The following is a 23,629-nucleotide window of genomic DNA, read 5'->3' on the forward strand; positions in this document are numbered from 1 at the left end:
ACTTAGTAAGTGGAGAAGGAAATGGCAACCCACTCCTGTGTTCTTGCCTGAAGAATCCCAGGGACAGAGGAGCCTGGTGGGCTACAATCTATGGGGTTGCAAAGAGCTGGACATGACTGAGCAACTAACACATATAGTAAGTGGGTGAAGATTAGATTTGGACCCAGGTCTAATTCCTTGCCATCTTCTACTTTGAAGATCCCTCAATTACTCAACAAATGTTGACTGAGTACCTACTATGTACGTATACTAGTCTACATTTCGGGGGTATGTCAGTGAACTATCCCTGCACTCGTGATGCTCACATTCTAAGAGAGAAATTAAACAATAAATAGATATATAATGAAATGCCAAGTTGTGATTAAGTTCTATTAAGAAAACTAAAAAACTGGCAAGAGGACAGGGAAAATGAGTTAAACTATGACTATACTTACGGAGAAGGCAGTGGCACCCCACTCCAGTACTCTTGCCTGGAAAATCCATGGATGGAGAAGCCTGGTAGACTGCAGTCCATGGGGTCGCTAAGAGTTGGACAGGACTGAGCGACTTCACTTTCACTTTTCACTTTCATGCATTGGAGAAGAAATGGCAACCCACTCCAGTGTTCTTGCCTGGAGAGTCCCAGGGACGGGGAAGCCTGGTGGGCTGCCATCTATGGGGTCCCACAGAGTCGGACACAACTGAAGTGACTTAGCAGCAGCAGCAGCATGACTATACTTGAGGTAATCAGGACAGACCTCTCTCATAGTACAGGAATGCAGTGAGGAGGAACGTTGTGAAAATGTTTGGGAATAGAAAACTGTGTAGCATACAAGCTTCTTCAAGCCTTTTATGGCACAGTGATTTAACTCAGAGTATATGACAAAGATGAACACTCAATTTGTTGCAGAAAACAACTAGAAGCACAAGAATCCTGACTATAGTTCATAAAGTAAACAATTTAGGGAGAGAGAAGTGAAGAACAGCGAGCCCTGAAATTATTATTCTTATATGCCAAGTGCACATCCTATACACAAATAATTGCTCCTAATTAAAAATCTGGTTGGGACATTGGATAATAATATGACGGATGTATTAAACAAAGACATTTGCAAATAGATGCATTCATGAAAATTTAAGCCAAAGCAACTAAAAGGTAGTTTTCTTTACAGGAAATTGAATGAAGGTAAAAGAAAAAAAGACAAGTTATTTTAGAGCTAACCTGAATCATAAAGCATTTTATTTGAAATCTAAAATATTACATGCATAATAAAAATAACTTGGGATTTAAAGTAATAATATTTTAACCCTTTAATGTCTTCAAAACAATCCTATCAGGTAAGTATTGTCCCCTTCATACAGATGAAAAATCTTTGTCTCAGAGAGGTTGATTTAACTAAGCAAACAAAGCTTGCAACTGGCAGTGGGAACCTTCCAACTGTGCTTATTGCCCCCGTCTACCACGCTGCCTCTGTCCTGACATGATAGAGCACAAAAGAGGAATTAACTTTCTACTGTATTCCTAATGTTTTTAGCTAAATTTAATAACATGTAACCTGTTCATTTCTGATAAGCACATTTAAAAAATTCACTTAAGCCAGACTAAATGGGTTCAGATTTTAACTTTGTCATTAAGTAACTTGTGACCCAGAGCAAGTTAGATACTTAACTTCTCTGTGCTTCAAGTTACCTTATCTGTAAGATGGGAATAATAACTGTTCATACTGCATAGAGTTGTTTTGTGAGGATTCCATGCATTAATACATGGAAAGTGCCAGGCACACTAAGTCTTCTGGCTATTATTATCAAATCTATAACATCTTATAATTTACAAGAGAAATATGAAAGTGGTCAAGACTCAAAATCTAAGGAAAGTAGAAAGAAGTATCAGGAATAATCTCAAAGGGAAACTTTAAAAGATTAAAGTATAAATCAGATCAGATCAGATCAGTCACTCAGTCTTGTCCCACTCTTTCCAACCCCATGAATTGCAGCACCCCAGGCCTCTCTGTCTATCACCAACTCCCGGAGTTCACTCAGACTCACGTCCATCGAGTCAGTGATGCCATCCAGCCATCTCATCCTCTGTCATCCCCTTCTCCTCCTGCCCCCAATCCCTCCCAGCATCAGAGTCTTCTCCAATGAGTCAACTCTTCGCATGAGGTGGCCAAAGTACTGGAGTTTCAGCTTTAGCATCATTCCTTCCAAAGAAATCCCAGGGCTGATCTCCTTCAGAATGGACTGGTTGCATCTCCTTGCAGTCCAAGGGACTCTCAAGACTCTTCTCCAACACCACAGTTCAAAAGCATCAATTCTTCGGCGCTCAGCCTTCTTCACAGTCCAACTCTCACATCCATACGTGACCACAGGAAAAACCATAGCCTTGACTAGACGGACCTTTGTTGGCAAAGTAATGTCTCTGCTTTTGAATATGCTATCTAGGTTGGTCTTAACTTTCCTTCCAAGGAGTAAGCGCCTTTTAATTTCACGGCTGCAGTCACCATCTGCAGTGATTTTGGAGCCCAGAAAAATAAAGTCTGACACTATTTCCACTGTTTCCCCATCTATTTCCCATGAAGTAATGGGACCGGATGCCATGATCTTCATTTTCTGAATGCTGAGCTTTAGGCCAACTTTTTCACTCTCCACTTTCACTTTCATCAAAAGGCTTTTTAGTTCCTCTTCACTTTCTGCCATAAGGGTGGTGTCATCTGCATATCTGAGGTTATTGATATTTCTCCCAGCAATCTTGATTCCAGCTTGTGTTTCTTCCAGCCCAGCATTTTGAGAGAGTCAGTTCCTAGGCAGGTTGATAGGGAGTCTAAGGGTCCCCAAGGAGAGAGGGGTCTGGAATTCTCAAGGAGGAAGAAAGGACAAACTTTTTTTCTTTCTCCGCATTCCTTAGGATTATATAACAATAATGTATCCTGCCTAAGGACAGTCTTTGGATTCAATCTTGTTATCTTAAAATGTTAATTATGGGAGTAGACCTGGTCTTTACAAGGATGTATCTTGCCTGAGGACAGTGTTATCTTAAAATGTAAATTATGGGAGTAGGTCTGACGAGGTCTTTACAACCTCCAGACATTCTTTGGATTATATAACCTCATTGTTAACACTAGCAAGCGGGTACTCTTTCTGCCCCCTTCTGATGCCTATGTCAGAAGCTTTCTCTATCTCCTTTATACTTTAATAAAACTTTATTACACAAAAGCTCTGAGCGATCAAGCCTCGTCTCTGGCCCCGGATTGAATTCTTCTCCTCCAGGGGCCAAGAATCCTGGTATATTCACGTGATTCAACAACAACCTTTCAGTTTCTCATGATGTACTCTGCACATAAGTTAAATAAACAGGGTGACAATATACAGCCTTGACGAACTCCTTTTCTTATTTGGAACCAGTCTGTTGATCCATGTCCAGTTCTAACTGTTGCTTCCTGACAGGCACACAGGTTTATCAAGAGGCAGGTCAGGTGGTCTGGTATTCCATCTCTTTCAGAATTGCCAGTTTATTGTGATCCACACAGTCAAAGGCTTTGGCGTAGTCAATAAAACAGAAATAGATATTTTTCTGGAACTCTCTTGCTTTTTCCATGATCCAGCGGATGTTGGCAATTTGATTTCTGGTTCCTCTGCCTTTTCTAAAACCAGCTTGAACATCAGGAAGTTCACGGTTCACGTATTGCTGAAGCCCGGCTTGGAGAATTTTGAGCATTACTTTACTAGCGTGTGAGATGAGCGCAATTGTGTGGTAGCTTGAGCATTCTTTGGCATTGCCTTTCTTTGGGATTGGAATGAAAACTGACCTTTTCCAGTCCTGTAGCCACTGCTGAGTTTTCCAAATTTGCTGGCATATTGAGTGCAGCACTTTCACAGCATCATCTTTAGGATCTGGAATAGCTCAAATGGAATTCTATCACCTCCACTAGCTTTGTTCGTAGTGATGCTTTCTAAGGCCCACTTGACTTCACATTCCAGGATGTCTGGCTCTAAGTCAGTGATCACACCATCATGATTATCTCGGTCATGAAGCTCTTTTTTGTACAGTTCTTCTGTGTATTCTTGCCACCTCTTCTTAATATCTTCTGCTTCTGTTAGGTCCATACCATTTCTGTCCTTTATTGAGCCCATCTTTACATGAAATGTTCCTCTGGTATCTCTGATTTTCTTGAAGAGATCTCTAGTCTTTCCCATTCTGTTTTTTTCCTCTATTTCTTTGCATTGATCGCTGAAGAAGGCTTTCTTATCTCTTCTTGCTATTCTTTGGAACTCTGCATTCAGATGCTTATATCTTTCCTTTTCGCTTCTCTTCTTTCCACAGCTATTTGTAAGGCCTCCCCAGACAGCCATTTTGCTTTTTGGCATTTCTTTTCCATGGGGATGGTCTTGATCCCTGTCTCCTGTACAATGTCACGAACCTCATTCCATAGTTCATCAGGCACTCTGTCTATCAGATCTAGTGCCTTAAATCTATTTCTCACTTCCACTGTATAATCATAAGGGATTTGATTTAGGTCATACCTGAATGGTCTAGTGGTTTTCCCTACTTTCTTCAATTTCAGTCTGAATTTGGCAATAAGGAGTTCATGGTCTGAGCCACAGTCAGCTCCTGGTCTTGTTTTTGCTGACTGTATAGAGCTTCTCCATCTTTGGCTGCAAAGAATATAATCAATCTGATTTCGGTGTTGACCATCTGGTGATGTCCATGTATAGAGTCTTCTCTTGTGTTGTTGGAAGAGGGTGTTTGTTATGACCAGTGCATTTTCTTGGCAAAACTCTAATAGTCTTTGCCCTGCTTTATTCCGTATTGCAAGGCCAAATTTGCCTGTTACTCCAAGTGTTTCTCGGAGAAGGCAATGGCACCCCACTCCAGTACTCTTGCCTGGAAAATCCCATGGACGGAGGAGCCTGGTGGGCTGCAGTCCTTGGGGTCGCTAAGAGTCGGACAGGACTGAGCAACTTCACTTTCACTTTTCACTTTCATGCATTGGAAAAGGAAATGGCAACCCATTCCAGTATTCTTGCCTGGAGAATCCCAGGGATGCGGGAGCCTGGTGGGCTGCCGTCTATGGGGTCGCACAGAGTCGGACGTGACTGAAGCGACACAGCAGCAGCAGCAGCCAGGTGTTTCTTGACTTCCTACTTTTGCATTCCAGTCCCCTATAATGAAAAGGACATCTTTTTGGGGTGTTAGTTCTAAAAGGTCTTGTAGGTCTTCATAGAACCATTCAACTTCAGCTTCTGGAAATAAGGAAGTTACCCAGAAAAGCAAGAATGGCAGAAAAACTGATGGTTCAAGTATAAAACCATAGTTTTTTCCATAACAGCAGCATTCCAGTTAAGTTATTAGCAGCAGTAGCTGCCATTAGTTTTTAGGCAGTATTAAGAAAGTATCAAGAGATATCTGGAGTCTCAACAGATATTTGTACACTCATGTTCACAGCAGCATTATTCAAGACGGTCAAAAGGTAGAAGCAACCCAAATGTCCACTGACGGATGGAAAGATAAACAATATACAACATACATACAGTGGACTATTATTCAACCCTAAAAAGGAAAGAAACTCTAACACATACTACAGTTGGGATGAACCTTGAGGACATTCGCTAAGTGAAACAAGCCAGTCACAAAAAGGCAAATACTGTACAATTTCATTTACACGAAGTATCTAGAGCAGTCAAACTCTTAGAAAGCACGACAGAATGGTGGTTACCAGCGACCAGGGTGGGGGAATAGGGAGTTGTTTGATGGATATAGAGCTTCAAATCCATGAAAAGCTACGGTGCTGGCTGCACACTCTGTGAATATACTTAATACTACCAAACTGCACATTTAAAAATGGTTAAGGTGGCAAATTTTATGCTATGTGTATTTTATCACAATTTAAAAATAAAAAAATAGGAAAAAAAGGCTTTGGATACTGGGATTAAAATTCATTGGATAAACCAATTTCCTCCTCCCCTTTCTCTACACATACCCCTCCCATTCTAAAAAACTTTTTTAAAGTATCACTTTTTAAAAAAGGAATCAGTCTATATTAATGAAGGCTAGCAAGTTTCATTTTCCTTTATAAGGGTTATAAGAGTATATTAAATATATGCATCACTGACACATATAAATATAAAATGAAAACACAGGGTGATATAACACTAGGAAAAGATAAAATGAAATTTAAACGGTTGTTAAAATAGAAATTAACTCCACAAATTGAAGAGAAGGCAAAAATTAACTATGTTATTATTTACTGAATGATAATATACCAATTCTTCTGTTCTCTAAATTTTAATTTTTTTAACCAATAAATTTACAGCAGGGATTTTAAGAAAAAATTTTTAATTTCACAACTTCTCATTCCTTTTGAATTTATCTTAGTTCTGACAATGTAATGCTTTACATTCTTTTAAAAATGAAAAAATTGAGCTGTCTTTACAAACATTTCTAGATCTTTAATGAACTTACACTTTAATACAACATTTATTCTTTTAAACTTAACATATTAAGACTTCTATCTAAAACAAATTTTGAATCATATTCAAAACAGTGCCTTTATAAACATTTCTATATATGCTAACATATTTAACATAGGTATATTATATATAACACTCTTAAAAACACTATTTACCTACTATTTCTAAAATAATGAAAATATCACATCCTAAAAAAAAGTTATGTATTAACTAGGCAAACTTGACATTTGCTCAATAACTTAACTACTTATGTGCATGGCTCTACTGCGGAAATAAAAGTAAATAAAATGATACTTTAAAGAATTTAATCTTTAATCCCCATGTAAAAAATGACTTGAAAGAATAAAAAACTTACTTTTTTATGGTGTGTTCCTGCTGCAAATACTTATCTTGCACACACTTTTCAAACATAATTAATGCATTTTCTCCCTTATTCATTCCATTTGGTACTCGGTGTTCTTTTGCAAACTCAGTAGATAAGAGCTCAGATTCTATTTCTTCCAACAAATCCTCTGATGTTGAAACATTCGTTATTTTTGAAATAAGTTTCTTGGTGCAGTCTGTATCATAAGGACTTTCTGAGTAAGTCTTTTGATTACCTGCTTCTGTAAATGTAGATGACCTTAATTCCGCCAATATTTGTGTGACTGTTTGTTCTGCTTCACTTGTTTTCAAAACTTGCTTTGTAAAATCTCCACCAGGAAAACTAGCTATTTGTTCAGAACTTTCTGGGCCTGTGTCTGTTTTAGCACAGGAATCCTTACCCCCGCCATGATCTGGAATATAATTTTCCTGTGTTTCAGTTTGATTATTGTGTTCATTAGGCTGACATAAAGTTTTATCCAAGTTTAATGACAACCGTTTGGACTCATTTTCTAAGCTGCTGCTTTCAACACCAGAAGAAGAGTTGCATGAGCCTTCCTTTGTTTCCGACGTTTTCTCAATATTTTGATCAGAGGAAATGGAGGCTATGTGCTCTGTCTCCGACATGCTGACTGGCACCGATTCACTGTGTACGTCTTCAAATCTGCTCCTGATCTTCGTCTTACATCTAAGAAAGTCAAAACACACATTTTTAAAAAGTTTTTTTTAAACCAAGACCCCATATATAGTTGCATGCATTTCATGATGTGGAAAAACTAAGGCTACACATTTTACCAGTAAAAGTTCGTTCACTCTCTTCTCCTTCGATCCAGTCCTACCGCTTCACTTCAGCGGCAGTTTGGCCCCATGATACTGGGTACACAATGATACTAATAATGAGATTAGTGCCCAAGAATTGTTAATTAATAGAATTCCTTTAGCTCCATAAGGGGAAAAAAAGACTATGTAAAGAACTTAAAACAAACTATTGCAGAAATCAGATAGCAATGAAAACAATAGGCAAGAAATTACACATCAAGGTAATAAAACAATGTACATTAACAATGCTATTTACTGCCAAAGGAAAACTAGACAATAAAACACAGCTGCCTACAGCCCAGACACCTATAGCTGAGCTGAAAGAAGTCAAGGTGTAAAGGATTCCTGGCAGGAATTCATGTTTCTCCCTGGGATAAAGAAGTATCATAGTGATTTCCAAACATTCTCATCAAGAACACACAATGCTCAGCACAACTCAGATGGACCCCATTTGCATTGCTTCGCTCATAAAAGGAACATTTACAAACCTAATTCAACAATGTTAGAATATATTTTTTTAAGCTGTTTATGAGGGTTACTAAGCTAGCTATTTTCTGAAAATTAGTCAACTTCAAAATCCATCCTGAGACAAAAAAACATAGAACATTCCAACAATCTTAATGAAGAATTCTAAGAAAGGAAAAGAAGACCAGCTTGCCTGTTAAATATCCTGGCATCAACTAATTAGACATTGGCCCTAATACTATAAATTACCTACTTGTACAACGTATTTCCAAACAACCAAACAAATTATCATTATTATCTTGCTGTGTGTATGTTACAACTAAGACAAAGTCCACACTAGCAATAAAAGTTTGGTTTAGGCAATAACAATAAATGCAGTAAGTTAATAAAAACCCTTATGAGTAAGGTGTATTCCAAATCAAGGACAAAGTAAAATAATTCTCAAACAGGGACCTTAGCCACTATGTGGCTTCCTCATTTGGAAGGAAGCCACTACCTTCCTCAAAATAACTAATTTTAAGATACAACTTATGAATGTATTGCTGCTGAATTTGAAATCTTAATTTGGAAATCAATCTAAAAAGTGCTTTCAAACATCATAACTAGTCATAACTAGTCAATGTTATGTGATATCTACTGAAGTCGAGTTCAGAGCTGACCAAATGTAATGGACAGAAGATAAAGAATCTGAAAGAGAACGAGTCTGTGACTCTCCAGCATAGACTGACCAAGTCAGAAGAAACTTTCATTTGATGACTCTATGGCGCTTGTCTGTGTGCCGTGCTTTGTTGACAGAAAAGCATCACACAAACAATGGTTATCTTCTTACCCAGCTTTCACGTTCCCCAGGGTTCAGTCCACAGCTTTATTTTCCCTGCTAGAACTCCTCCAGTGTGATCACTGAAGCCACAAGCTCATGGTTGACGCGCACTTGGTTTCACCCTGTGCTCCTGAGTTACAGATAACAAATTACCTTTTTGTTTTCACTCTACTTCTACATCTGTAATAATCTCACACGAATAGTGGCATTTCCAGTGGCTCAATTCAAAAAATGGCTAAATCCAGAATCACAACAATAGCTTCTAAGGTTGAGAACCCCTCATCCTTTATTTCTGCCAATGCTATCGTTTTTCTTCGTCATGACTCTTTCTTTCCTTTAGCCTCATATTCTTCTACTGATTTCATGTTTCCTGCAATTACACCCTCATTTCTGCTGTCACTGTCCCCTTCCTGCAACTCAACCCAGGCCTGATAACTTCCTATCTGAACACTTGAACTGTTGGTTTCTCAATCTCACTCCATCCTTGCTCCAGCTCTCCTTCCTGAAACTCCAAGTCAAGGAGCAAGAAGGCTAATATAAGGGCAGATGACCTGATACGGCACCAGGTAAGTGTCATCCAATCCAGAGAAGGCGGTAAGTGTACACTACATTGGCTCTGCCACAGAGGCACAGGAGCTGCCCTGCAAAGTGAATCCTCGGTGGCACAAGGGTCAAGGGAGTTACAGAACTGCCCCTTCTCCCCAAAACACCACACACACCACCTCCAGGGAGATCACATCAAATACAACCAGATGAATCAGAGTAAAGGCAGAGCTACTGCTTCCCTCTTTCAAGTTTCAGATAGTGAGAACTCTGCCTCCACTGGCTGGTATTCCCCCAACTCTGAAAGGGCCAGTTAAGAGGAAGGAGCGGGGACAAATTTTAGAGCCAAATTACATCTCTTCTTTAATCTGAGCAGCTGGGAACTAAGTTTCAACATTTCTTCATAGAGAAGAAAGAGTTTATGATTAACATGTTTTTGTTGTCTGCTTTTGTAAGCAAGTGAAACCAGTCGTAATTCCTGGAATAAGTTTTTTCTAGTAATCAAAAGTGGCAGAAGAGTTTTGACACCAAACCAAGACATTATTAAAGGACTGTACCTCAGAGGCAAGTGGAGGGGATGTGGACATTTCATGTTTATACTTCAGAGTTGCGACTGTACTATTTTCTCAATCTTATCTCTCAACACAATCTTAAAATCCTAGTATTTCTCTACCGTACCTTACCAGCCCTTGACCAGACGACTCTAGATTCCTCCAAACAATGTGCACGTTAACGTCTCCATGGCTTTGCTCTCATCTAGACCAGTGGCCCTTCAGTCTAGTGGCAGTGGTTTAGCCCCTAAGTTGTGTCCACTTCTTGTGACCCATGGACTGTAGCCCACCAAGCTCCTTTGTCCATGGGGTTCTCCAGGCAAGAATTCTAGAGCCGGGTGCTACTTCCTTCTCCAAGGGATCTTCCCCACCCAGGGACTGAACCACTTCTGCTGCATTGCAGGAGGATTTTTTACTGCTGAGCTACCAAGGAAGGCCCTCCCTTCAGTCTATCCAGAGCCTAATTATACTTAAAGGACAGACTCTAAGGTCATGTCGCCTCCAAATTTTCCCTAATGGCAAGCACAAAAAAAACCCTCTCATGTAAATGGAAACATACTGTACTTACACTCATCAGGTACACAATCATAGCCTTCCTTGTGGCATTTCTCAACAGCCTTTTAAAAGATTTCCGTACTCGCAAGGAAGAGGAACCTCACTCTGAACTGAATCAAACTTCTTAAATCCCAAGCAATGAAACAGTAATAGTAAAAAGATAAACAAATCCAACAAATATATTCTCTACTACACTTACAGTCATTCTTGCAAATGCTATTCAATGGTTCTCAGTGAGGGTGGGGCTGAGTTTACACAATGAGCTGCGGGTGCTGAAGACATTTAGAGGGTGGAAACCTGTCTGTAAGAAGACTTGCTATGTGCAAGACAGCACAGAACAACAAAAATGTCTCATTCTGCCGGCTCTTCATCTAGGTAATAAATGAACAAACACACACCTGTTGCTATAAATACCTCAGCTTAGATTCTGTTTTACATATCAAACCTCTGCAAATTAAAGAAGGCTGTAGCTCAGATGATAAAGAATCTGCCTCTGATGCAGGAGACCTGGGTTCAATCCCTGGGTCAGGAAGATCCCCTGGAGAAGGAAATAGCAACCCATTCCAATATTCTTGCCTGGAGAATTCCATGGACAGAGGAGCCTGGCAGGCTACAATACTTGGGGTCACAAAGAGTCACACACGACTAAGTGACTATCACAAACACAGTTCCACATCAAAAGGCAAGTACTTTCTATATTGTTTCTCAGTAATATGTCCATGATCTTTGGAAAAAGTATCCACATAAACTGGCATCTGATAACCACTTAGTCTGCAAACTCAGTTTTCAGATGTTCAAATGAATACTGATCAGGGCAAAAGGAAAGGCGTTAAAGAAGATTTGTGTGTCTATATGTAAAAAGCCATCGCCAAGAGTAAGTAAGTACACAAGAACGCTGCAGGGAGGGGCCGCCATCATGTGCTTGACTGTCTGCAGCTAAGCAGGGGAAACAGTCAGCTGAGTCCTCCTGTGGGCCTCCAGCTGGCAATGCTGATGCAGGCCCATTTGGCTGCTGTACAAATTTTTTCTTGGGGGTGGGGGTAAAGGAGTAGATGTCATTAAAGCTACCAATGATGGAATAGCCTAGGCGTATATTAAAGGGGTAGGATGCAAAACTATACATTTGTATATAAGATTGCTTTAGTTAAGAAGTGCTTGTATAAATCAAATTCACACTCATATACAGACATAGTGACTATAATTACTAATTACAATCTCTTTTGCTGAGGTAAGAAAAAACACAGGTTACTTGACTTTTTAGCAATTCTTACTCATTAGGGGAAGACACTATATTTCAATTTAGCGAAGTCACAAAATTCCTCTTAATTCAAGGACTTTTTTTCCCACCAGGGTTGTTTCTGTTTCTGACACAGTACTACAGGACCAATTCGCACTTCAAAACTGTTTCAGCAGAGTGAGAAGTGGTTTCGCTCTTACTGGAGCTCATCAGCTGTAGGCAACTGGTCAAGAAACACTCTTCACTTGCCTTAAAGCCAACCATTATTCACCATAGATTTTATTCTTAACCAGCAACTGTACAAAATCATTCCTATATAAGAACCTTATAAACAAAAACTCTGTTTTTAACAACTTTTAATACTATTTCTTGTTTGCCAGTAATTAGCAGTATAAACAAACAACAAAAGAAAAAAGCTTACTCAATAAATGCAAATACAAACTAATCCAAATCCACAGACATTTGGTACTAGATTATCAAACATACAAACCTCATACAAAACTGCCAAACCAGAAATACATTTCTAAACTAGATATTAATTCATTTATTCACCACATATGTATTGAATATGAATTATGTTCAGCACTGTCTTACCTGTTGAGAACAAAGCAGTGAATAAAACAGATATCTTTCTGGAGTTTACTTTCTGGTGTAATGAACCAACACACAAAATCTGTGTTAAATCTTTTACTCTTTGTTTACAGTATTGTAACTGGAAGGTCAGCATTCCATGAGACGCTATATAAGAAACATATGAGTGTTTAACTCCAACAGAAACATGTGACTCAGTTCGGCATAAATGTTATCTATAACAAACTACAAATTTTAAACTTACAAATTGTACCATTTGAGTCTCAAATAATACCAGCTGTAGCTTCTCAAGTAATGTACATCAAGATAAGCAAGTTGAGCTTGTGATGGCACTCCTGTTCTTCAATATAATAGTTTACTGTCCTTTGAAAAAAAAGTAAGTACATCCAAAGGTCTTTTACACATTCCTCAAATACACTTTGAAAACAGAATAAACAAAATGATAACTTATCTTTCCGACCAGTTCTAATAATGTTCTAATAAAACAATTAAAATCAGAAGCAACCAAAATCATCATCCTCAGTCCAACATAAACTGATCACAACCCCCAAGTGTCTGACTTTTGATAGATATGAACTACAAAATATAAATACTTTCCTGGATAAAGTTTTAAAACACAGAATAATGAACAGAAAAGAACCCATACCAGAGACATAAAACTTTGTTTCACGTAATGAAAATATCTGACACTGAAGTTTATACAAGGCGAACCTAATTCTACTCTTAAAAGATTAAAACCTGAGCTTGTTATTTCAAAGAACTCTAGACTAGTTCTATCAAAAGGAAGATTTATTTGTAAAGTAGTCACACTGTAAATGAGCTTTTTGGTAAAATTCAACTTTAATATACTGCGTTTCCTTGTGAAACACATCACTAGCTCTTTGTCCATTAGTTTAAAAAGTGTATCATATGAGGCCAAGGTCAATTATCCCTGTAGGGCTTTGTTTAGCTTTGCACCCATGGGTCAGGGCATTCAGAATTTCACAATATGTATACTATAACACACACAGAAAAAGATGGTGAAAAGACTCAGGGCAATAGATGCAGCAGGACACTCACCCCCACAAACAGTACGAAAACCTGTGATACGATAACAAGAGAAATTACGGTCTGTCAAGACTCCAGGAAAAAGCAGCAAAGTAGCCACATCATATATCACATTACAAGTTATATGTCATATTATCAGTTTGGTATTTTAGATCCATGGAATTTTATGTATGTCTTATAGTAACTTTTAAATCAGAAAAGTTATTAGCATAGAAATCTCATCTAGAAGCTCCTTGTATAGACCTCACCAAAAAAAGTTCAATGACTCTAAGAAAACACGAAAAGTATTTTCAGCTAATTTCCCCCCCCAAAAAACCTAAAAACTAAAAACTAAAAAACAAAAAAACGGGGGCAGGGTTGACCTAGTTTCCTTTTCAAAATGGGACTAGCTAATAACCTAAAAAAAATTTTAAAAAGATAAGTTTTAAGTCTGCCTTATATTAAGAAGTTCTGGTTAATGTTTATATTTTGAAGCCACCTTTGGCCTGGGCTTGGTTAATTTGGTACAATGCAATTTACCAAAAAATTAAATTATTAGCTATGACATGATCATCTCTGAAGCAGGTGAATAATTCGTGTTTCTTAATGACAGGCAACTGTACTCACAATCCAATTGACACTTTGCTGGGTTTGATTTCTACTTTCTGTCTTTGCCCCTTCACACCAGTACTTCTTTTGTTTACTTCTTAGCCCAAATAGATTTTTAAAATCTCAGTAGCTGAGAAATAAAGTTGAAAGGTGGCTTCTGAAATAATAAAATTACAGGGTTACTCGCAAATTTAAGTTATCTATGCTCCCATCCTAAAGGAAATCAGTCCTGAATATTCATCGGAAGGACTGATGCTGAAGCTGAAATTCCAATACTTTGGCCACCAGATGCAAAGAACTGACTCATGTGCAAAGACCCTGATGCTGGGAAAGATTGAAGGTGGGAGGAGAAGGGGATGACAGAGGACAAGATGGTTGGATGACATCACCGACTCAATGGACGTGAGTCTGAGTAAGCTCGGGTAGTCAGTGATGGACAGGGAAGCCTGGAGTGCTGCAGTTCATAGGGTCGCAAGAAGTCAGACACGACTGAGCGACTGAACTGAACTAATGCTCCCAAGGTTGCCCCGAAATGACACTGAACATAATATTCCCAACACAGTAAGCCCAGTGACATGTTTATAAGAAATTCAAGAATCAGCTTTAATTATTTAAAACTAGAGATAAGAGGTAAAAAAACAAATCTAAACTTTGTGAAAGAAACGTAACTTCAGGTTAAGGAGTCTTTAACATGAAACTGTTAAGATGAATTTGAAAAACTAGTACAGATCATTAGTCATTCTTCAAAGGAAAAAATGATTTTTCTAAATCTCTAAATAAAGGCTGCATCAACCTATCATCTCTCCTAAAGAGCAGACTTCCAGGAAGTTAGCATGTATTTGTAAATAGATGGTTTTAAATAGAATATACTAAGCAATCCTCATTAGCTATGCTGTCACTGAATAGCATCAAAGAACAACTCTTTAGTTTACGGTTGAAGGGACTAAAAGGTTAAAGGTCGGTTACTGTGCTCCACCACTGCTTTCCCGTTAGCAATAAACAAGACTCTGAAATACCAGTGATACTCTTATGGAATCTCCACTCTCTATGGAATCAGTGGAGTGAATCAGTGAGATTTTTAAAGGAACCTCCGAATTTATATGCAGGTATTATGAATAAGAAAAGGTCTTAAAAAGAGTAAAACGAATATAAATGTAAGCCAGGCATTTCCAGGTAGAATCTTTAGTGATTATACATGCCCGCCTATTACAATGTAACAAGGGGTTTTAATTCTTTATACTGCAAAGTTTGTGAATCACTCAGTATTTTCCACTGAATTTAAAATAATAGGAAAGGACCAAAAAGGAAGGAAAAAAGAGAAAAAGAAAAACAAAGCCAATCTTCACTGTTTTCTATTTGTACAATGATGGATAAGGAATTTGAAAGTAGCTGAATAGAAAAGATACACAAGCGGATGGTCGGTTTTACTATTAACATCTCTCACACCTTAATCTTTCCCACACTCTGCAAATATGAAGGTGTAGTTAGCAGTCCGGAAGGCTACACCCACAAGCATACTTAAACACTTACAGTTTTTTGGTGTGTTTTTTTGTTTGTTTTTGAGCGACTGCCAGCATACCTCTTGAAACACTTTCACTGATTTGCCACATATTGTCCTCAGAAAAACTCCCAACCTATCATTTTAGAAGAAATTTAAAAAGGTAGGCATGAAAGGTAGATTACACAGGTACACACAGAGAAAGCTGCCAAACGCCTGGGGCTGCCCGGCATTACTATACTACATAACTCTCGGAGGTAACAAGATCATCAAATAGAAGATAACCCAGATGTTTCAAATCCAGGCCTCTTTCCTCTAAGCAAAATCAAGATGTAAAAATTAGCTAAAGTTCTTCCGTTGTTAACAGGCGATGAATAATTATACCTGCACTGTTCCCCAAGATTGCTACGAGGGGACATGTAGAAGGGGGTGTACCATTTTACAGGTTTGACAGACACATAAATTTGAAATCTGATCCTTAGCAACCAAGATTTATCAAATGCCTTGATGTCCTTGGCGGGGGCGGGGGGGGGGAGGCAATATAAATACCAAGAACGATTTGGCTCATAACCACGATCCCAAAGAATCGTCTCTAAAATTGCTTAAAATCATAGTAATGGAAGTGTTTGGAAAAGGGTTTAAAGTCACTACAGTAAACACGAAACACGAACACAGTCAACTTGGAGAGGAAAGGAGAAACAGACGCTGAGTCCATGAGGGGTGGCCGTGCAGGTGGGGCTTAGCTGTTGTACACACGGGGAGACCCGGCCAGCGGCCTAAGTTCTGCCGCTCTCTACGGATCTCTCAGGAGGCGCGGCCCCCACGGGCCCCCGCGACCCTCCGCCGCCTCCGGCCCCGGCGGCCCGGGACTGACGGCCGGGAGGCAGAGAGAGGAGGGAACTCCTTCCCCCAGCGCTCGCCTAACTCCCTCGAGAAGCCAGGCTAGGGAGCCGCCCCGGGACGTGCAGGATGGCGCAGGAGGTGGGAAGCCCGCCGCGCCGCCACCGCGACTCCTCGGTCCTCCCCGGGCGCCCCTCTAGGGTACTTACCCCACTGATCCGAGCCTCAGGCCACACCCCTAAAGAAGCCGCTGGAACTACCACTCAGGAATCAACTTCTCCATAGAGGGGCCCCGCAGACCTGGAAGTGCGGGGGCGGTGGGGAGAGCGGTGGGAACAGAGCCAAAAGCACGCTCCCTCCGCCGCGGCTGCCCCAAGCCCCCGCGGAGCTGACACATCAACAAAGATGGCGGCGACGCCGAAGCCGGCCAGGCTACAGCTGAGGGGGCGGGGCTCCTCGGAGGAGCCAATCAACGAGGCGAAGGCGCCGTGACGCAACGCACCTTGGGCCTGGGGAACCTGTCTGCAGTGGGCGGGGCCGACGATCCTCTGTTTCCAGCTCGGCGAGCGTCCTTCCCGGGCACTTCGTCTTCGGAACTCGCCACCCCTTGGCCATTCTGGCGAGCCAGCTGTCCTGCCTCGCTAGTCCGGCCCTACCTCTCACGCCTCTCCCCGATCCAAGTAGGTTATTGCTTCCTGTAGGACGCGCTCCTTGGAGCTGATCCCTCTGCACCCTTTGGCCCCTACTCGTCTTACTCAGGGACATAAAGAGAATTTGAAATTGTGACCTCCCAGCTCTGATGCGTTAGTCTTGCACCTGACGTGGGCGGAGTCAGCAGGAGCTGCCTACCTGCCCCTCAGACAGTTCATCTCTGGGAGAGGCCCTGGGGGTTTCCATAACACCGCATTCATGCCTACCGCTTGGCACCTACTGCCATTGTTTAATAATAAACTGTTGGTGCGTTCCTTTCTAGTACCCGACTGTGAGCCTTGAGCACGGGAAGTGTCATCACCCTAGCACGCAAAGTGGGGTTTGGCACGCCAGTGCTGCTCAATAATTAGCTATATATATGTCTATATATATATAGTGTACTGGGCGGGGGAAACGTATACTGAGTACAGTTGCATAATCACGTCCGGAGAAGGTGAGCAGTTTCAGTCTGGAGGTTTTGCAAACCTACTCTGCCCAGTTTAGTGCTGCTCTTTGATTTAAGGCTTCTTACTGCACAACTCATGACTGAAAGAACAAAACCCCCAAAACAAAAAGTCTCACTTGAAAAACATTCAACACTGTGTAACTCTATTCCTCTTTCCAACAGGAAATGGCACCTCCCTCCTTAAATGAAGATATTAGTTAAAACACATTATGCAGTTAAAGTGTGACAGTAAAGAAATGACTTTTAAGCAATAAATATACCAAACATTCCTGTTGTTTAGTCACTCAGTCGCGTCAGACTCTGAGATCCCATGGACTGCAGCCCAAGCCCAGCAGGCTTCTCTGTCCATGGGATTTCCCAGCAAGAATACTGGAGTGTTTCACCAAGCATTCCTTTTGAGATGTTATTCCGAGGGGAAAAATATAAAAGAAACTTCAAGCTTTTTCAGTATGCTTATTGGCAGTAATATTGACACTGTTATTTCTGAACTATATTAGTATTAAACATGTATGTAATCCTTGGAATCAAGATTTTCAATATTGGAGAAAGGAAATACAAATATAAAAATCAAAGAAGTTAAGTGTAAAAAAACACTGCAATCCTAACTTTGAATTTAGAAACATCAGTATGAATTAGTAAATTTGAAATTAGAAATATCAGCATGAACTCATGGTACATTTCATTTCCATTAAAAAGAAAAAAAGGCTGTCTACTGAAAAGGTCTAGAATAATGATCAACCCAATGGACACCCCTATTGTCCAATCATCTCTAAATGTAATTTCCCACTAAAAGTAACCTAGGCTCCTCTAGGAACTCAAGGGCTAAATCTACAAAGCAAGAAATGTACAAGAAAATTTAGGCTATTTTGGTTATACCAGAAAGTAAAGATCAAAGGAGTTGTGTCAAAAAGATTTGAGCCAATTTAAAGGTGTTCCCCATAGAAGACAATTTTAGCATTTAAAAGTAACAGCAAACGAAACAAATCTACCAGTTTAAAAATTAATGAATGTGTTGATTTTTTTTAAATGGTATTGGTCACCTTTGGAGGATGCCAATAAATCATCACATTTTGAAAACTAATAAAAAAATCGAACATCCTGCCTTTTCTGTTACAAACTGAATCTCAAATAGTTGACATGAGAAAGTTCTTCTTTATGGACTTTCAGGTAACACATGCAGAGAAAAAGACTATTATCATTTTGGAAACACTTCTCTGGTAACTCAGATGGTAAAGAATCTGCCTGCAATGCAGGAGACCTGGGTTCAATCCCTGGATCAGGAAGATCCTTTGGATATGGGAATGGCAACCCATTCCAGTGTTCTTGCCTGGAAAATTGCATGGGCAGATGAGCCCTGGGGGCTACGGTCCATGGGGTCACAAAGAGTGGGACACCGAGTGACTAACACTTTCACTTTCAATGAAATAATGTATCTAGATAATGATCACCAGTGAATCCAGAATCCTATGGAAAGCTGGCTGGAAACTTTAGAGTGTATATCCCCCAAAGAGAAATGACTAGATATTAAGTGTCTTCTGAGTGAATCAACAGAGAGACACAATACCACCTGGGAGGTATTCTTGCCAGAGGGAATGTAATCAAGAAAATTGTGAGGAAAACTGCCATTCCTTCAATGTGTAAATTGCAAGAAGATGAAAAGATTAAAAGAGAAATCTCTTTTTAAAATACATCACTGAATGCAAATATAGGATCTGATGTGACCATACCTATTAAAAGTCATTCAAGACTACCTCAGAAATTTTAAATACTAACTTTATGATATTATGAAATTATTTTTAAAGACGGGATAAATTTGGGTGATGTTTTTCGGAAGTTAAAATCTTTTAAAGATACCTACTTAAATATATATGGATGTAAAGATACAATATACCAGAAAGAAAGAACATGCTTCAAAAAATAAAAACAACCCCACATTGATGGGGGTATGTCAAAGAAGAACAAAACATAACTGAAAGAGTTGCCAATAGTCAAAGTTGGAACAATTTGAGCAAGGAAATAAAGGAGTGTTGGATTATAACTCAGAGCATAAAATGAATATCTGAGTCTCTAATGATGTATATATGACTGAATATGATTGAAACATCTACTTCTGCTTTATTGACTGTGCCAAAGCCTTTGACTATGTGGATCACAACAAACTGTGGAAAATTCTGAAAGAAATGGGTATACCAGACCACCTGACCTGCTTCCTGAGAAATCTGTATGCAGGTCAAGAAGCAACTGTTAGAACTGGACATGGAACAACAGACTGGTTCCAAATCGGGAAAGGAGTATGTCAAGGCTGTATATTGTCCCCCTGCTTATTTAATTTATATGCAGAATACATCCTGAGAAATGCTGGGCTGGATGAAGCACAAGCTGGAATCAAGATTGCCAGGAGAAGTATCAATAACCTTAGATATGCAGATGACACCACCCTTATGGCACAAAGTGAAGAACTAAAGAGCCTCTTGATGAAAGTGAAAGAGGAGAGTGAAAAAGTTGGCTTAAAGCTCAACATTCAGAAAACTAAGATTATAGCATCCAGTACCATTACTTCATGGCAAATAGATGGAGAAACAGGGGAAACAGTGGAAACAGTGAGAGACTTTATTATTTGGGGCTCCCAAATCACTGCAGATGGTGACTGCAGCCATGAAATTAAAAGACGCTTACTCCTTGGAAGGAAAGGTATGACCAACCTAGATAGCATATTCAAAAGCAGAGACATTACTTTGCCAACAAAGGTTTGTCTAGTCAAGGCTATGGTTTTTCCAGTGGTCATGGATGGATGTGAGAGTTGGACTGTGAAGAAAGCTGAGCACCAAAGAATTGATGCTTTTGAACTTGGATGTTGGAGAAGACTTTGAGAGTCCCTTGGACAGCAAGGAGATCCAACCAGTCTATCCTAAAGGAAATCAGCCCTGAATATTCATTGGAAGGACTGATGCTGAAGCTGAAACCCCAATACTTTGTCCACCTGATGTGAAGAACTGACTCACTGGAAAGACCCTGATGCTGGGAAAGATGAAGGCGGGAGGAGAAGGTGACAACAGAGGATGAGATGGTTGGATGGCATCACTGACTCGATGGATATGAGTTTGAGTAAGCTCTGGGAGTTGGTGATGGACAGGGAAGCCTGGTGTGCTGCAGTCCATGGGGTCACAAAGAGTCGGACACAACTGAGTGGCTGAACTGACTAATGATTGAATATATTAGTAAATTGAAGAGGAGAGACAAATCTCCCATGCAAAAAAATTTCAAACAATTTCTGTAGGCACTCTACTTTTAAGGAAGGGGAACATAATTCCCTTTGTTTAGATGTAGACTGCACAAAATGACTCTGTGTTCATGACATAAAGGAAGGGAAAAAAGAATAACTTTATAGTAGAGAAACCTGACAAATACTAGCCAGGTGATCACAAAAAATAGCAACTGTCATGTTCAAAGAATGCTTGATGTGATGCTACAGAAATAACACTTTACCTCTGTAGTCTTTCTAATAACTACCCTGTTATTATGAGAAAACATCAGACAAATTCCATCAGTGGGACATCCTACAAAAATGTCTCACCAATACCCCTGGAGGCCATGAAGACCATCAAAACCAGGGACTGAAAAACTGCCTGAGGAGACAAGACAGCTAAATGATGTGTGTTATCCTGAATGGGACCCGTGCTGAGAAAAAGGACAGTAGGTAAAAACTTAAACATTTTCTCAATAAAGCATGGACTCTAATAATGCATGAGTATTGGATCCTTGTGCTTAGTTGCCTCAGACTCTCTGCAACCCCATGGACTGTAGCTGGCCAGGCTACTCTGTCCATGGGATTCTCCAGCAGAATACTGGGATGGGTTGTCCCTTTCCTTCTCCAGCAGATCTTCCCAACCCAGGGATGGAACCTAGGTCTTCCACATTGCAGGCAGTTTCTTTACCCTCTGAGCTACCAGGGAAGTCCTAGTGGATCCTTAATTGTAACAGATGTATTCTACTAGGATGTTAATAATAGGGGAAACAATTTAGCTTATGTGGAAATTCTCCATAGTCTTCTGAATCCACTTATTCTCCTAAAACTGTTCTAAAAATAAAGATCTTAAATTGAAGAAAGTAGGGAAAACGCCTAGACCATTCAAGTATGACCTAAATCAAATCCCTTACGATTATACAGTGGAAGTGAGAAACAGATGTAAGGTACTAGATCTGATAGAGTGCTTGATGAACTATGGATGGAGGTTCTTGTGACATTGTACAGGAGATAGGGATCAAGACCATCCTCATGGAAAAGAAATGAAAAAAGCAAAATGGCTGTCTGGGGAGGCCTTACAAATAGCTGTGAAAAGAAGAGAAGCAAAAAGCAAAGGAGAAAAGGAGAGATATAAGCATCTGAATACAGAGTTCCAAAGAATAGCAAGGAGAGATAAGAAAGCCTTCCTCAGCGATCAATGCAAAGAAATAGAGGAAAAAAACAGAATGGGAAATACTAGAGACCTCTTTAAGAAAATTAGAGATACCCAGGGAACATTTCATGCAAAGATGGGCTCAATAAAGGACAGAAATGGTATGGATCTAACAGAAGCAGAGAAGATATAAAGAAGAGGTGGCAAGAATACACAGAAGAATTGTACAAAAAAGAGCTTCATGACCCAGATAATCACAATGGTGTGATCACTCACCTAGAGCCAGACATCCTGTAATGTGAAGTCAAGTGGGCCTTAGAAAGCATCACTACAAACAAAGCTAGTGGAGGTGATGGAATTCCAGTTGAGCTATTTCAAATCCTGAAGGATGATGCTGTGAAAGTGCTGCACTCAATATGCCAGCACATTTGGAAAACTCAGCAGTGGCCACAGGACTGGAAAAGGTCAGTTTTCATTCCAATCCCAAAGAAAGGCAATGCCAAAGAATGCTTAAACTACTGCACAATTGCACTCATCTCACACGCTAGTAAAGTAATGCTCAAAATTCTCCAAGCCAGGCTTCAACAATACGTGAACCATGAACTTCCAGATGTTCAAGCTGGTTCTAGAAAAGGCAGAGGAACCAGAGATCAAATTGCCAACATCTGCTGGATCATGGAAAAAGCAAGAGAGTTCCAGAAAAACATCTATTTCTGTTTTATTGACTATACCAAGGCCTTTGACTGTGTGGATCACAATAAACTGTGGAAAATTCTGAAAGAGATGGGAATACCAGACCACCTGACCTGCCTCTTGAGAAACCTGTGTGCCGGTCAGGAAGCAACAGTTAGAACTGGACATGGAATGACAGGCTAGTTCCAAATAAGGAAAGGAGTACGTCAAGGCTGTATACTGTCACCCTGTTTATTTAACTTCTATGCAGAGTACATCATGACAAATGCTGGGCCGAAAGAAGCACAAGCTGGAATCAAGATTGCCGGGAGAAATATCAATAACCTCAGATATGCAGATGACACCACCCTTATGGCAGAAAGTGAAGAGGAACTAAAAAGCCTCTTGATGAAAGTGAAAGTGGAGAGTGAAAAAGTTGGCTTAAAGCTCAATATTCAGAAAACGAAGATCATGGCATCTGGTCCCATCACTTCATGGGAAATAGATGGGGAAACCATGGAAACAGTGACAGACTTTATTTTGGGGGGCTCCAAAATCAGTGCAGATGGTGACTGCAGCCACGAAATTAAAAGACGCTTACTCCTTGGAAGCAAAGTTATGACCAACCTAGATAGCGTATTCAAAAGCAGAGACATTACTTTGCCAACAAAGGTCCATCTAGTCAAGGCTATGGTTTTTCCTGTGGTCATGTATGGATGTGAGAGTTGGACTGTGAAGAAAGCTGAGCACCAAAGAATTGATGCTTTTGAACTGTGGTGTTGGAGAAGACTCTTGAGAGTCCCTTGGACTGCAAGGAGATCCAACCAGTCCATCCTAAAGGAGATCAGTGCTGGATGTTCCTTGGAAGGACTGATGCTAAAGCTGAAACTCCAGTACTTTGGCCATCTCATGCGAAGAGTTGACTCTTTGGAAAGGACTCTGATGCTGGGAGGGATTGGGGGCCAGAGGAGAAGGGGACAACAGAGGATGAGATAGCTGGATGGCATCACCAACTCGATGGACAGGAGTTTGAGTGAACT

The 23,629-nt window shown here is 40.1% G+C and overlaps 1 protein-coding gene across 7 annotated transcripts in view; it reads right to left on the minus strand.

The window, feature by feature from the left end:
- The window catches only part of CCDC186 (coiled-coil domain containing 186), a 47,730-nt gene extending 29,513 nt beyond the window's left edge, over positions 1-18,217 (minus strand). For 4 of the 7 annotated variants that reach the window (XM_086377732.1, XM_086377731.1, XM_086377728.1 and 1 more), the window contains exons 1-2: positions 16,574-16,765; positions 6,803-7,498 (exon numbers count right to left, since the gene is read on the minus strand). Coding sequence is in view for 5 of the 7 variants with exons in the window: in XM_086377728.1 (XP_086233854.1) it covers positions 6,803-7,437 (635 nt within the window). In the remaining 2 variants the exon portion in view is untranslated. Of the gene's footprint in view, positions 1-6,802; positions 7,499-8,923; positions 9,045-12,394; positions 12,539-12,635; positions 12,755-15,556; positions 16,766-16,866 lie in introns of those variants that run through there. The other 3 variants (XM_086377730.1, XM_086377727.1, XM_086377733.1) reach the window with 2 other exon arrangements.
- Between the last annotated feature and the right edge of the window lie 5,412 nt (positions 18,218-23,629).

Source organism: Bos grunniens, chromosome 26 (assembly GCF_055505025.1).
Source record: "Bos grunniens cultivar Pamir isolate PY7600 chromosome 26, Bosgru_T2T1.0, whole genome shotgun sequence".
Classification (NCBI taxonomy): Eukaryota; Metazoa; Chordata; class Mammalia; order Artiodactyla; family Bovidae; genus Bos; species Bos grunniens.